Source organism: Chelon labrosus (genome assembly GCF_963514085.1).
Source record: "Chelon labrosus genome assembly, chromosome: 5".
NCBI classification, from domain to species: Eukaryota; Metazoa; Chordata; class Actinopteri; order Mugiliformes; family Mugilidae; genus Chelon; species Chelon labrosus.
Window position 1 is genome coordinate 15,440,427 of NC_140341.1, and position 13,921 is coordinate 15,454,347.

The following is a 13,921-nucleotide window of genomic DNA, read 5'->3' on the forward strand; positions in this document are numbered from 1 at the left end:
CATCGTGATGTTTGACCGTGTGAGTGAAAGGTAGCCAGGGAAGCATAAGTGTGTGAGGAGAAATTAGGAATGACTCTAAATGGGACACCTCCGCTCCCCCCCCCCCCATCATCATCATTATCATTCTTCTACCTCAGCCAATAACCAGACAGTCTTAATATCCCACTCCTCATGCCAGACACACACACGCACACTCAAATGATGAGGAAAAAAAAACGTATTGATCTCCCCGTATCATCATTAATCTAAACTCCAGTTCCATTAGGGAAGATTCGGCATAATTAGTTTTGCATCTTTTCCGTGCATACGCACATGTGTGTGTGTGAGTGTGTGTGTGGAGTTATGAGCAGATGATATTAGATCGTGTTGCAGAGACTGAGGCTTCCCCCGGTGATCTGCCATGCTGAACACGTGTTCGCCATTATTGCATTTCAGAAGGAGACAAAGAGGAAACTCAATCAGGTGAAATCTAATATCACTGCCACTGCATGTGAAGATGTATACTGTGTGTTTATGTTATTTTTTTTGTGTGTTCGTGGATATCCTCTGCTGTGAGGGCTAATATTGAATCGTGTTCCATCACAAGATAATTACACTTTTGCTCTGGGAGGTACCCCCCCCTCCCCCCAGTGTGTGTACACACACACACACACTGCGTGTTTGAGTAGGATGATGATATTTGTGCTGCTGCTGTGTGCAGTGGTTTAACGCATGTAGCCTATAGTGGATACTTTAAGTTTAACTGCTGCACAGGGTTACCCTCACAATGAGCATTGAAAAATTGCATGTGATGTGCAGATGTGGCGGTGAACTCCTCTGATATGACCCGTGGGATTTGGGCGCAGGCAGCATTCTGCTAATGCAATCTGGAACGGGAAGTAGGCCGACGCTGGGCCACAGGCACCACACTAGTTTGACAAAACACCGCGCTGACCGGCCGACTGATTCCGAGCGGGTTTGGTCCAGCTTTTATCTGCATCCGCCGTTTCCCTCGCGCAGATCTAAGATGCACGGTTGCTGGATCAAGGACGCTATTTATGGTGCCAGTTTTCACTCTCTGTCATCTGAAGCTACACAAGCAGCTCGCTCTGCATTCGTAAACCTGGGTACCACGGGTGAGGTAGGCTTCTGTTCGGGCGCATGGCAACCATACGAACGCTTTCGGAAGCACATGACAAGGGGCAGAGGCATTCATGCGGAGAGTTCGACATGCATGCAAGTATGTACTGTATGTGCACACATAATGCTGGTGAGGCCCCTCATACATATTGAGCAAGCATGAAGCATGCTCGAAAGTCCCTCAATTATGTATCTAGTCAGATGTTGTGTTTGCTCACACCTCATTACACTCCTTTTATTTCACTTCTTTGAGAAAGGATCTGAAAATGCCAGCCGCTCACTTAGCCAGGAGTGGTTTACATTTAGGAAAACAGTGAGGGAGAAGAAGCAGATGGGGAGGAGAGGCGTGAGGCAGAGAGAGAGAGACGTCCTACATTCTGACAAATGAATCATCCGTCTAAATGAAGGTCCACGCAACCCAAAAAAACAACAAAACAAAAAAACAAACTGGAGGCAGAGGCGATGAACACAGCATGACCAGGAGAGCTGAGCTGGTCCTCAGCAACCAATAAGATAAGGGAATTACTCACTCGTCCTCCCCTGTGGGACACCGTCCTTACACACAGAGTGATCGCACGGTTACGGTTACTGATTGGATTTTAGTCGGCAACTGATCGCATCGTCACGGTGAAGGCTGGCATTACCAAGGTAACTGATCACTTTGTCATGGAGACAGACACAGCCAGCGAAGAGGGAGTGGGAGGCGGACCAAGTGCCCTGCAAAAAATGTCTACGTCTGGGTGCATTAGTGTCCCCAAGATTTTACTGGTTATGTATAAACAACGTAAACTGTGCATGTGGGGAAGGAAAACGAGCATTCAGGATGATAAGTCGATTTCTAAATAACTCCTGAAAGGACCGGGGAGGCTGTGCGTTCTGCATGAGCGGTTAAGGTCAGAGTAGAGTCAGTCAAGCAAGTAAAACACTGCCTGTGCACCGCGGTGCTTCTGCGCGTCTGTCTGTCCGTCTGTTTACAGCTGTTTGCATGTAACTGAATCGATTTCTGCATCTATACTGTGCATGAGTGTCACTGATCGTCTCTGAACTCGAAACGGCGCCTTACTTATCCTCACCTGAACATGGAGGAGGCCTGCTCATGGTGTACTTGGCATTTCCATGGCTGGTGATATTATTACCACGAGTTGAAAACCTACCACTCATCACACCCACACACGCCGTGCTCGTGTTTCTCCTGCTAAATCCAACAGATCTGAACCTCATTGGAACTTGCAGGCAGGTATACTTTAGCGGACTGATTTAAAACCTTTAAAAGTTGTGGGGGGTGGTTTGTTTTTTTTCACAAGCAGAATGAGGCCTGGGGCACATTCACCTGAATAAATGAAGTATCATACTGTTGAGTCACACCAGACTTGGTTAAATTGGACCCATGTGTGTTTGTGCTTCCGTGTCTGTTTTTTTGTTTGTCTTCCTCCTCTAATTGGGTTGTGTCTGAATGTTTTTTTTTTTTCTTCTTCTGTGTGTATGGAGCGCAGAGGGCCAATGAGGGCGGTGTAGACGGTTTAATGCCTCCGCTGAGGAAAAAGGTTCAAGGACAGATCCCTCACTCTCTTTATCACACTTTCTCACTCTCCCTCTCCCCTGCCTCGTTCACTCGGTTTTCTCTTCCTGTGGAATATTTAGCAATCCATTCACTGCGCTCCATTAGGAGACTCCACCCTGCCCTCCACACACAGACAAACACACACACACACATCCACAGACACTCCAATTAGTGCCTAAACCAGAGACTAAGAGCAATTAGAGCAGGCTGAAATCCTCTAAGCTCTGATGAATTCACCCTCTGTGTGCGTGTCTACGTGTGCGTGTGGCCGTGTGTCTGAATCGGTGTCCATCCCTGTTCGTGTGCCGCTCTGCGTAAGTTCCAATTAGATGTGTGTCCGCCCTGGCAAGCAGGCGTGCGGCTTTACCTGGCTGTAGGACACTGATGCCAAGCAGGTTGGAAGTACGGTTGGCAACTCTGCTCCAGCTGTTGTCGTAATTCCTTCTCCACAGGACGGCAGTGCACTGGTACTTGCCCGCCTCGCGACGCCCCGCGCGGGTCACCGACAGCCGGAAGTTCGTGTTGGAGTGCGAGCGGTCCACCGTAGTGCGGGTACCCAAGCCCAGCAACTGCTCCCCCCACTGCAGCGTGCCCTCACGGGTGAACGTCACCAGATCTTTGAACTCTCCCTTATCCTCGTCACCGGCCTCTTTGCCGGCTGGCATGAAGCGCCAGGTGACGGAGGTGGGCACGCGAGGGTTGTGGCGGGGCTTGACCAGGCACAGGAGGTCAAAGGAATCTCCGAAGCTTATAGACGGCGTCCGCGATGAGGCCGAAACCGCGAAGGAGGACTCTGGAAAGTGGTAGAAAAGGGAAAAATAGGTTAGGATGGCACGTTGTAAAAAGGCTATTTTCATCGGACTAATCATCAGCCATTCAATCACAGAGTACTGCTAATTGCCTGTAGTAGCACAACCCTATCTTGGGTGTCTGATTGAGTGTATTCTCTAAAAGTTTAAAGCTCAGCAAATGATGTGGGGGGTTTCAGAATCTCTTCCTGGAAGGAACCTTCCACTTAAGCACGGCTAGAAAGTGGAACAAAGCCTACGACTGGAGCAAACACAGTCAAGATTTATTTTAAGTGCACTTGCCTATAGGTAAAGCAGAAATATTCTCCTTCATCATTATAGCCTAAGTGTCTAATGACAGCTTTGTGTGTATGAGTTTGTGCGGCTGACTGGGAGAGTGTGCCTTCGAAATTAATGGTGATGCAACAAAGAAAGCCCAGGGGAGAGATTTCCTCTAAGCGCCGATGTTCGATCTACGCCCAACTCCTTGCCAAGTCTAAACTATCCTCATTAAGCTGAAAACATTCACCCAACTCCATATATTATTGCCAAGATACACCTTCACTGGAAAGCGAGGGGGACAAAAAAGAGAGACAGACGAGATAAAGAACAATCCCTTATCTCCACGGCTCTTTAATAACCTGGCCCTGCTGCGGCTATTTCAGGCCACTTCAATGAATGTGAGTGATTGAAGTGGAATTGGAGAAAGATGGTCAAGAAACTTTGTGGTGGAATGGAGACACGTTGGCCAAGTCGAACCTTTGCCAAATCTGATCATTCATTTCCTTTAAGACTTAGCGGATTCTCCATTACATTCTTGTCAACAGCTCCGTGTCTTTCGCTCCGTCCCTCACCCTCTCTCGTCCCCTGGCAGCCATCATCCCCCGGTGCCCTTCAGGGTGTGTAATCAATGGCTTTCCGTCCATACTTGGCTACTGCCAGGACAGCCGCCTGGGGCCATAATTCTCTAACAGACAATAACTCTCCGCTCTTACTCGATCTCTTATCTCGTGGCATCCCTCTTCCATCCATCCCGCCTGTCTCCCTCTGTGACAGAAAAGAGGATTTCATGCCAATCTATTTCTCTATACAACTCTGCCTTCTTGTTTTTTTTTTTTTTTGTTTTTTTTTGTGAATAAACATGAACGTGTTTGTTTCGTACAAAGTGTGTGTCGTTGTTACGAAGATTAAGTCTGTGAATATCTGCTAAACACTGGCTTGTATGTGTGTGTGTTTGTGTGTGTATTGGCTTCTCACTCATGCACATTTGCCACCCCAGACACCCTAAGGGCCCCGTAAGCCAATCAGCTGCAAAGATGACTCTCCATTGAGGACATTTGTCTTCACTGTGGCAACAAATACACACGGCTCCCAAAGGACATCCCTCTACCATTCCCTCTGGGTCTTGTCAGCAAGCAAAAGGAGTCCATAAAATGGACTAAATTACGCTACAGTAACCATATGTAATATGTAATATGCTAAACTACAGCCTGTAGACTGGTTCACTCAGGGGACAGATCAGTGTGAGATCAGAACCAAAACCAGAGCGCAAGTTTCTCTGCTTTCTTTGTGTTTATGCGACTCGAGGACAAAAGACGTCCGGCAAGATCTGTAGGAAATATAAAAGCTGGAATGAAAAGAAGGATTCCATTTGCATGTTAGGTTCAGGTCCAATAGAACTGCAGACGGAGGAGAAAGTGAGAAAAATGAGGACCCAAACAGGCAAAGTGAAACACACATCGATCGCACAACAGCGCGCATTCAGAAAATCCTTTAATCAACAAGCATGGCGGAGAGAAGGAGGCAATGTCAAGGAGTGTAACTGAAGAAAGATGAGTAGCTTTGGTCTTCTTTTCCCTGATTTGCATAATGTGTCCCCTGCTCCTCAAACTAACGTTTCTGTTGTTGCCCGAACTTAACAAATGGCCACTTAAAAACTGACATCTCTTCTCTGCAGCCCCGCTGCGCGCTGCTGCAGGGAGCTAATCCGCTACTTGTTGTGTATGTGTGTGTGAGCGTTTTCGCCCGGTGCTCCTGGCCTGCCACCAGCTCCTCGCCGCTCCGCTCCAGTGGCTTCCTCCGCCAGCACCAAGGATGTTCAGCTTAACTCGGCAATGACAGAGGAGACCCACAGACTGTGAAACACATTGCTGCTACACTTCAATTCTAATAATTCGGGCTAATCCATATGGGTGTGTGTGAGTCTATCATGGGTGTCATGGAAGCGCTAGTCTTGATATGGGGCAGGTGGTGTTAGAGTGTGTGTGTGTGTGTGTGTGTGTGTGTGTGTCATAATGGCTCTTTCCTTTGAGCATTTCATGAATAAACCATGGTATATTCTACAGTGGACTGCATGTCTTGCCTGAGCCACTCGTCAGTCTTTTGCGAATCACAAACCATATGCCTCTCTTTGATTCGATGTGCATATGTGCAGACAGACTGGACCTGTCAGAACATTTACGTGCCTGACTGACTCGGAGATATACAGTATATAGTACATGAGGATAAAATAACTCACCAACGGTCTTCACGGTGACCGTCTTGTTGGCCGACTTGTCTCCTAACTTCTCCCAGGTTGACTCTGGCTCAGTGGCGTTTCGAAGCCACTCGGTGGTTATACAGCGGTACAGGCCCTCATCCCCAGGTAATGCGTTATACACGGACAGGGTGAACGTGTCGGCCCGCACCTTCTCCGCGCGTATCTCCCCGTAACTGGCGCGCTCTCTGTAGGTGGGGCTGTGCCACACGGCGCCATCCCGATCCACAGAAGCCACTTCCTGGGTCGGCCCGGTTGCTTGCTTGTCTGTCCACTGCCAGACAACAGACAGGGGGCCCATAGCGGAGAGGGCCGTGCAGGTCAACAGGATCGCGTCGCCCTCAAGGACCTCTGAGGAGTTGCTGGACAGTGACACGGTGATGTTGCTCTCTGGGTGGAAAGAGGAAACATAGAAACAATGAGATGACTTTGAGAAATATACTGTAGTTGCAGTGAATTTAGAACGTTTTTCCCATTCGCTTTGCACTGCAAATTCATTCTAATTCATTCTCATTTACAAAATTATTTATCTGTTCATTTAATATTTTGCAGAAACTCTTCGCAGTCTTCTAGTCGTCTTGGGTAAGTCTCTAGGCCAGACTGGATGGGGAGCATCTGTGAACTGCCATCTGTAAGTATTTTCTACCAAATTGTATTCTGGGCTTTTGCTGGGAAACTCAAGGACAATCAGACACTTGTGCTAAAGCCACTCTAGCACTGGCTGCATGCTTCAGGACATTGTTGTTCAGAAAGGTGAACCACTGCCCCAGGTCGCACGCAGTCTGGAGCAGATTGTCTTGAAGGATTTCTCTGTATCTGGCTAGATGGCCCCGCTGCTTGGAAACAGCTCATAGGACGATGATAACATCCCCATGTTTAACCACAGGGATGGTATTAGACAGAGAGTAGAATGTGTGTCAAACCACCGAAATGTTTTCCTCCGGCTCTAAGAGTTTGTTAAATGGTGCTTGTTTGACTGTGATTAAGAGAACAGAAAGAGCAGAGGAAATGAAATGCAAAAAAAACTGTCACCAGAGCCACTACAAAAGACAATTGGGAAAAGGACTAGATTAGGGCAAATGTATAATTGGGAAAGTCAATTCTTCATTTTTTTTTTCTTCAATAGCTGATAAGAAACTTAAATGTTTGCTAAATCAGAACTTATTTGAAAAACAAAAGGTTTTCCGTCTATTTTTCAGCACGGCAAGTGGCTTTAGACAAAGGAAAAAAAACATATCAAATGAACCATATTTGTGCAACTTACTTCCTTTTCTGATATGATACTAAAAACGCACATAAAAATAAATTAATTACAACTCGGCTAATACGTGAGTCAGACTGCAAGGAAAAATAAACGATCCCGGAACTAGTTCACATAAAAGTAATGTTATTGTTTTAAATGCTATCAGTTGCACTTGGTCTTTTCTTGCTAGGACGTATCAAAATGCCTGTTGTGAAACTAGTTTATACTAATGGGTGGTTTAGTCTTCTGTGTCATTTTGATGCCGTAGCTACGGCAACAGCGTAGAGCATACGTAGATACTAACGCCATAGCTGACGTGCATCTCCCCAGTGCCACGGTGACACAGACCACAAGAGCTGTGACTGGTCCACTTGGTAGTAGTGTGTTTCCGCTTTAGTATTTCCATCTGCTTCTCCATCTCTGCAATTTTCGAATTGATTGTTTTGGATCAATAAAGATGGAACACATCGAGGAAAGGTTAACTGAGCAGGTTCGGAGATGCAAACATTTGTATGACTCTGCGAAAGTTTCAGTGAGTGGCCATTGCTGAAAGTGAAACAGGAAGTGGAAACAAAAATTAACCCGACTGCCAAAAATGACACAGCGGCAAGTAGCGTTTGGGTGGCGTTTTTACAGAGCGAGCCATACTGACGAGCGCGCAAGTATAAATGGCTCGCACCGGTGTCGGCTACATGCGCAGGTTACGCCGTCTATGTCCCGCAGTACTCTAAGAGAGTCTTAAGATTTCAAAACATACGTTCACGTTGTCATTTTGGAGCGTTGACCAGAGGAGAAATGGCAATTAATGAATCTAAAAAGTTAAAAAAAATCTAAAAATCTGAGACAAGAGCAAGGGGCCTGTTTACTTTCTGTTATATTTTACAATACAAAAATGACAGCTGAGGAGGTAGTTTGAAAAAAATTCCTCCAGATTCCAGGAATCACACTTTCTGTGTCAAAACATTCGGAGAGTTGAGGAGGCCAGGGGCAATAAAACAAATCGCTGAGACATTTCCCAGGAGTATAACAGAGTATTGTACAAGGGCAGGTGTGATTGCATGCTTACGGTTGTGTATGGAAGTGTGTGCGTGTGGGTAAGAGTACGACGGTGCAGTCTAGTAACTGGCCTCGGGCACGTCAGAGTGACAGCCAGAGAGGAGACACTGGTTAGTGTGTGGGGGTCTGGATTCACATTCTGAACCCTGTGAAGCTCGTTCACCAAGTCTGCATAGAGAAGAAGGCTCAGATCATGAGGCTCAGGGGCACTTCAGAGAAGCAGGATAAAAGTCATTACTCACTCCTCTGATCTGTTTTCCTGCTTCATACAGACTCACTTCAGTGTCCATCAGACATAATGGAGCTCTGGTTGACCCGAAAGCCATCTTCCCCCTGTGGGGTAAGTGCTGGCGTCTCTTGGGGCTGTGGCGTTAAGATTTTTCACTTTATTTTTCTCCCCTCAGGCCAAGCTCTGCTGCTTCCCCCTCAGCTCGCTGGCCCTCCTAATAAGCATGAGCCCTCTGTGAATACGGAATAAACTTGCTTCTTATTCCCATCACACTCAAATGAACAAAAAGAAAAAATCCTTCATCCATTTCATTTCCTTTGTCTTTAGTTTTCTCTGTTGAGTTTTTTATTTTTTTATTTTACAAAGCTGAGAACGTCTCGTATTCTCCCATTTTTTTTTTTCACACCCCGACATCGTTTAGACAGTCCTATGTGGGGGAACGTCAGCCTTCCTTTGGAACAGTCAGGAAATTTTTGAGTTTCTATCCGTTTTCTTTGAACTTTCTTTTTTGAATTTTTAATATTCTCCCCACCAGCTCCTTCTGGCTTCTGATCAACGGAATGCATTTTCTCTCCTTTACACTATACCACCTCTATTTTCCTCTAACTTCGCACTTGTCCAACTGTATGATAGCGATCCAGTTTGGCAAGCAAGCCCTCTCTCTCTCTCTCTCGCTCATTGGAAAGGTAAACTCATCCATCAACACTCAATTGTCAGAAGTGTTTACTCCTGTTTTTCCTTCGCTGTCACCTCTGCCTGCCTCTGACTCATCAACCCCAACCTCTGTCTCAACCCATTACCGACTCTCACCCCATTCCACCAGTTATAGTGATGAAGCGCATCTTGGAATTGTGTGGGTGCGCAGGTGGGAGAAAGCGGTCATGAGTGGAAAGTTTGTACGTGGAACACATGCCGCCTGACCGCTCCCGCTGTGTTTCATGGACCTTATCCCCGCCCCCCTCCCGTAACCATGGATATCATCTTGTGTAAACCATATAAAACATCCTTTACAGGGCATTACGGTCTTTTGTTGGGAAAACAAAACCTCCCATACGGAAATATTCCCCGGAGACTGCCGCAGGCTCTGGGCCATTGTTTTTGGGCTGATTTAGCAGGAAATGCAGAGCGGTCAGAATAAGGTAGCGCTTGCTGCTTGAGAGGACATACTACTCTGTAGCTATTATACTTTATTACGCTGGTAGCAGCTGGCACCGTCCAGTCCCAAGAGACGCGGCAGTGCAGAAGGAAGGGGCAATGCGGCTTATGGCCCAAACACTATGATTGATAGGAAGAAAAGTCTCAGTGACAGACAATTGTGAGCAAGGTTTTATTGGATGATCTGTATATTTGTATCAATCAGTTGCAATCCTGACAGGCCATCCCTGCTTAGCCCGGCTAGGGAGGTTTGTCCCAGCAGAGGACATTAATTTAGCCTAGGGAACCACTTAGAGGGCCCGAGAGAGCTGGACGCCTTTCTCTGCTTCTCTTTCTTTCTCCACACTTTCATTTCATGGCTGTTAGCTCAGCCTCCTTCAGTCTGGACTCTTCTACTCTCCATTATGCCACTATAGAGTTACCCCCTCCTCCACTCCTACTAAGCCAAGGAAATGGGAAGGGCCATAATGCTGCATTACCAATCCTTAGCCATCCACTCAAACAGAAAATACATCAGGAGTAAGAGTAGCATTATCCTTTCCCCTCTTACTCACAGCTAACAATAGAGGCTGGACAGCTATCTGTTATAGGCTAACCTAAGGGGGATTGAGTGGGGCGGCAGAGACAGAAAGGCTAAAGAGGAACATAGTGTGACATTGCATATGGCCTGTATGAAGATAAAGCTGCTATTATGAAAAGCTCATCATTCTTTGTGTAAGTGACAGCTAAGGACAGAGCACCTAAGCCAGTGGCCCGGTGAAGAGATTATTACTCACTGAGCGGCTGGACTGTGATCTGGACATTGCGGGACCTCTTGCTGCGATCGATGAAGTCCCCCGTGGGCGTCTTCTCCCGCTCCGTCACACGGCAGATGTACTTGCCGGCGTCTTCTATGCGTAGGTGCTGCAGCTTGAGCAGGTGCACGTTGGCGCTCTCTTTGCGCACGGTCATCTGGCCAGCCGCCTCGCGGGCAGCGTATTCCGGGCCCAGGACGGGCACGGCACTGGGGCCCACCACGGCCACCGGTGAGCTGCTGAAGACCCACGACACCGAGAAGAATCGCTCGGGGACGTTCTGCGCCTCAATGGTGCAGCGAAGCTCCAGCGGCTCACCGGCCGTGAAGGACCGTCGCTCCGTGCTCACCTGGATGCTGAAGTCCCGGTCTGAATGAGAGGGAACACAGAACGACCACCGGGGTTAAAGAATTTTAACAAATACCAGAAAAGAAAAATACAAAAACTGTTAGATGCCAGCAGTAGATCGCAAAAGAGGCAGCACGATGGAAATAGTGTAGGTGTTGGGGAGTTCTCTTCAAGAGGGTGATATTTTGTTTTCCCAAATAGCTCGTTTCTGATGTCTAAAAATGTGCTACAATTGAAATGCATAACACGGTTTCATTTTATATCATACACAGTTTGGTATGCAGAAACTTGCAGGACGAGAGACAGACAGAGAGAGAGAGGGAAAACTGAGCAGTCGGTGGGTGAGGTGGGGTCTGAGGCGGCCATGGAGGAGTGGAGGCAATAAAATAGCAGTTCAGTTAGTGAGAGGGAGGGAGAGAGAGAGAGAGCGAGAGAGGGAGAGTGCGAGAGAGATTAAGGGAGAATAGTAACTAGAGAAGTTAGAGGTCACACGGTACACGGCTCCGGTAAAACAGTGATTTTTCAGACAGCTCTTCTCTCTCTCTCTCTCTCCCCCCTTGGTTTCACCTCTGCAATAAAAAAAACGCATCTAATTAAAATTCTCTTCAGCTGTCTGAAACGGGAGTCAGACGCTCGCTCCTCCTCATGCAAGGCCTAAGACAACAGACAGAGTAAACACCGCCGATGCCGAAGTGCACACCACTTCAAATTAAAGTTTGCTGCCCGCGCATGTGGCGCTCGCGTTCGTAACGCTCGCGCGTCCAGTTTTGTTTGCCGTGTTCACTCCCAGACGATGAGCACGGGATGTATCAGAGACTGCTGCTTTGTATCCCGGTGAGGTGGCAGCCCCGAGCTGTAATTACAAAGACTTTAAATGGGATTCCTGAGAAACACGCTCATGTGGAAAAGTTCAAAGCCCGCCTCCGGTATGGAGCTCATTATTATGGGCGGTAGGAGGGTATTGTTTAAACAAACATATGAATACCAAATGTTGACATACACACATAAAGTAACACTGGAACGCCGAGTGTGATCTGTTGAAATATTAACAGAATAGGATTGTGACATTACTCACAATTTACTGACAGAATGATCAACTCATTAATTAAAAATATGATTGCAAGAATAATCGATTGCGAAAGTAATGAATGCTTGCAGATGTAGTACACATACACACACACACACACACACACATATATATGTAATGGCACAGGGGTGAAGAGGACAGCCAGCAGATGCGAAGATAAATGATGTATTGCTCGCTGTGACAACAGGGAAGCAGGACAGCAAGACACTGTATTGTGACATTTGAAAGCGATCAATTGTGCAGTAGGGGGAGCAATCTAAATGTCTCGTGACTCGCTCGGATTTCTTTGTCACTCGGCAAAGGGCTCCGTCGCGAGGGGCCTTTAGCAGGACTATAAACTCTGTGTAGAAGATGACCGCGCACATCTAACGTGTTTTCGCGTTATTAGAAGAAGAGAAAAGGGTAGGAAGCGCACGAGGCAAAAGTGAGGGAGCGCGAAAAAAAACGCAGCGATGACACAAGCTTGCAGAAAACAGGAGGCGATGCCAGCACAGGGAACGAGCGAAGAGGTGTGAGGAAAGAGACAGAGTGAAAGAGTTGGTAAAAACAGAGAGTGAAAGGTGCATTAGGATTCTGTCTGTTGCTCCTCTCTCTGTTGCAGTCTGTGGGTGATTAGCTGGTGATGGGTCTGTCTTGAGATCCACTCCATCTTTTATAATGGGAGTCTAATGGATAAGCTGCTCCCTCTGCCAATGATTTAACCTTTTTGACAGGGGGGCGTGCAATTTTCTTGCGGGCCCCCCCTGTCAAATATGCACTTGGACAGGTGCAACATCAAATACGCCAGTTCAGCCTGAAGGCATTCAAGTTGCACACGTTTTGCGCAACAAGCACACAAAACGAAATCCACATTCGTTTACACACGCACTGGAGTTTGGGCACTTGCAGCCGCAGCTGCAGACTGCAGCACGACTGCTTTATTCTCTTTGTCACGCAACAATACCTCCATCCATTATAGATCACAGGGAAGACAGAGAGTGACAAAGGGTGTTGAGAGGGGCGCTCTTCTTGCCTTTGCCTGATCCCCGAAGTAGCAGGAACTCTTCTGACAAACCTGCTTTGCATCCGAGTTCCAGCTCTCCTTCTCATCCACGCAGCACTATCTGGGGCACCATCAAGTTGCATTGGTCCAGAGCGGATCCGATGCTTAATGGAGAAAGGCAAAACGATTTCACTTTGAACTGATTTACTGGCCTGAGACGCCCGCCACTGCATGCTTCCTTGGTAATTGAGCTAATGTCAAAGCGGTTTATCACCCATCTCCGTGGCACTTTCTTGGAAGCGTACAAACGGGTTCTTTATACATGTGGAGCACAGCACTCTGGGTAAGAAGGGGTCGAGCCCGGTGGGAAGCTACGGTTACATGCGAGGAGCCGTCAAGCCGCCTTTGTTTCTGGTCCTTCTGGTCTCGAGGTTGGCAGCTTGTTCGATCGTTATCACACGAGACATATTCCTCCGTCAGCCACCTCAACGCACTCTTTGTTTCACCCACACACTTCCATCATGCACCCCTTGTTACTTACTCATCCCAGAGCCACACTTCACTCCTCCTCTCCGTTCATCCATCAGTCAGTAACTTCCTTCCTCCCTTCCATTATGAGATCACTTCCTTCAGATTTGGCATTGAACCAGCACAGTTTCTCCCACTAATGCACTCTTGCTGAGACTGGTGTAACTGTTGCCGGGAAGTGACTGAATTTTTTTTTATTTTATTTTTTATTTTTTTTGCTTCGGATCCCTGGGCCAAATGTTGCCTGAGGAGGTTGTTTATGTGGAAGCCTCGGGTCTCCTGTGTCAAACACCCACGCAATTTGGAGCCGGTTGAATGTATTCTTGGATGTGCTTGTAATGTTGCTCATCAAACAGACACAAACACAAAAGTAAGGCAGTCTGTGGAGGTTTAGCTAAGCCCTTTTTAGTAAGCTAATGAGCTTAGCGCGAGATACTGATCAGTAATCAGAGGAACCCGGCCCACATGCAGGCGTGTGTGCCTGTCAAAGGGACG

The 13,921-nt window shown here is 47.3% G+C and overlaps 1 protein-coding gene across 1 annotated transcript in view; it reads right to left on the reverse strand.

Annotated features, from left to right (window-relative positions):
* Nucleotides 1-13,921, reverse strand: part of igsf3 (immunoglobulin superfamily, member 3) — a gene marked incomplete at its 5' end in the record, with an annotated part of 54,248 nt that overhangs the window by 14,758 nt on the left and 25,569 nt on the right. The window contains 3 exons of the mRNA XM_084544524.1: nt 3,048-3,473; nt 5,987-6,394; nt 10,464-10,850. Of these exons, the coding sequence (XP_084400650.1) occupies nt 3,048-3,473; nt 5,987-6,394; nt 10,464-10,850 (1,221 nt within the window). The remainder of the gene's footprint in view (nt 1-3,047; nt 3,474-5,986; nt 6,395-10,463; nt 10,851-13,921) is intronic.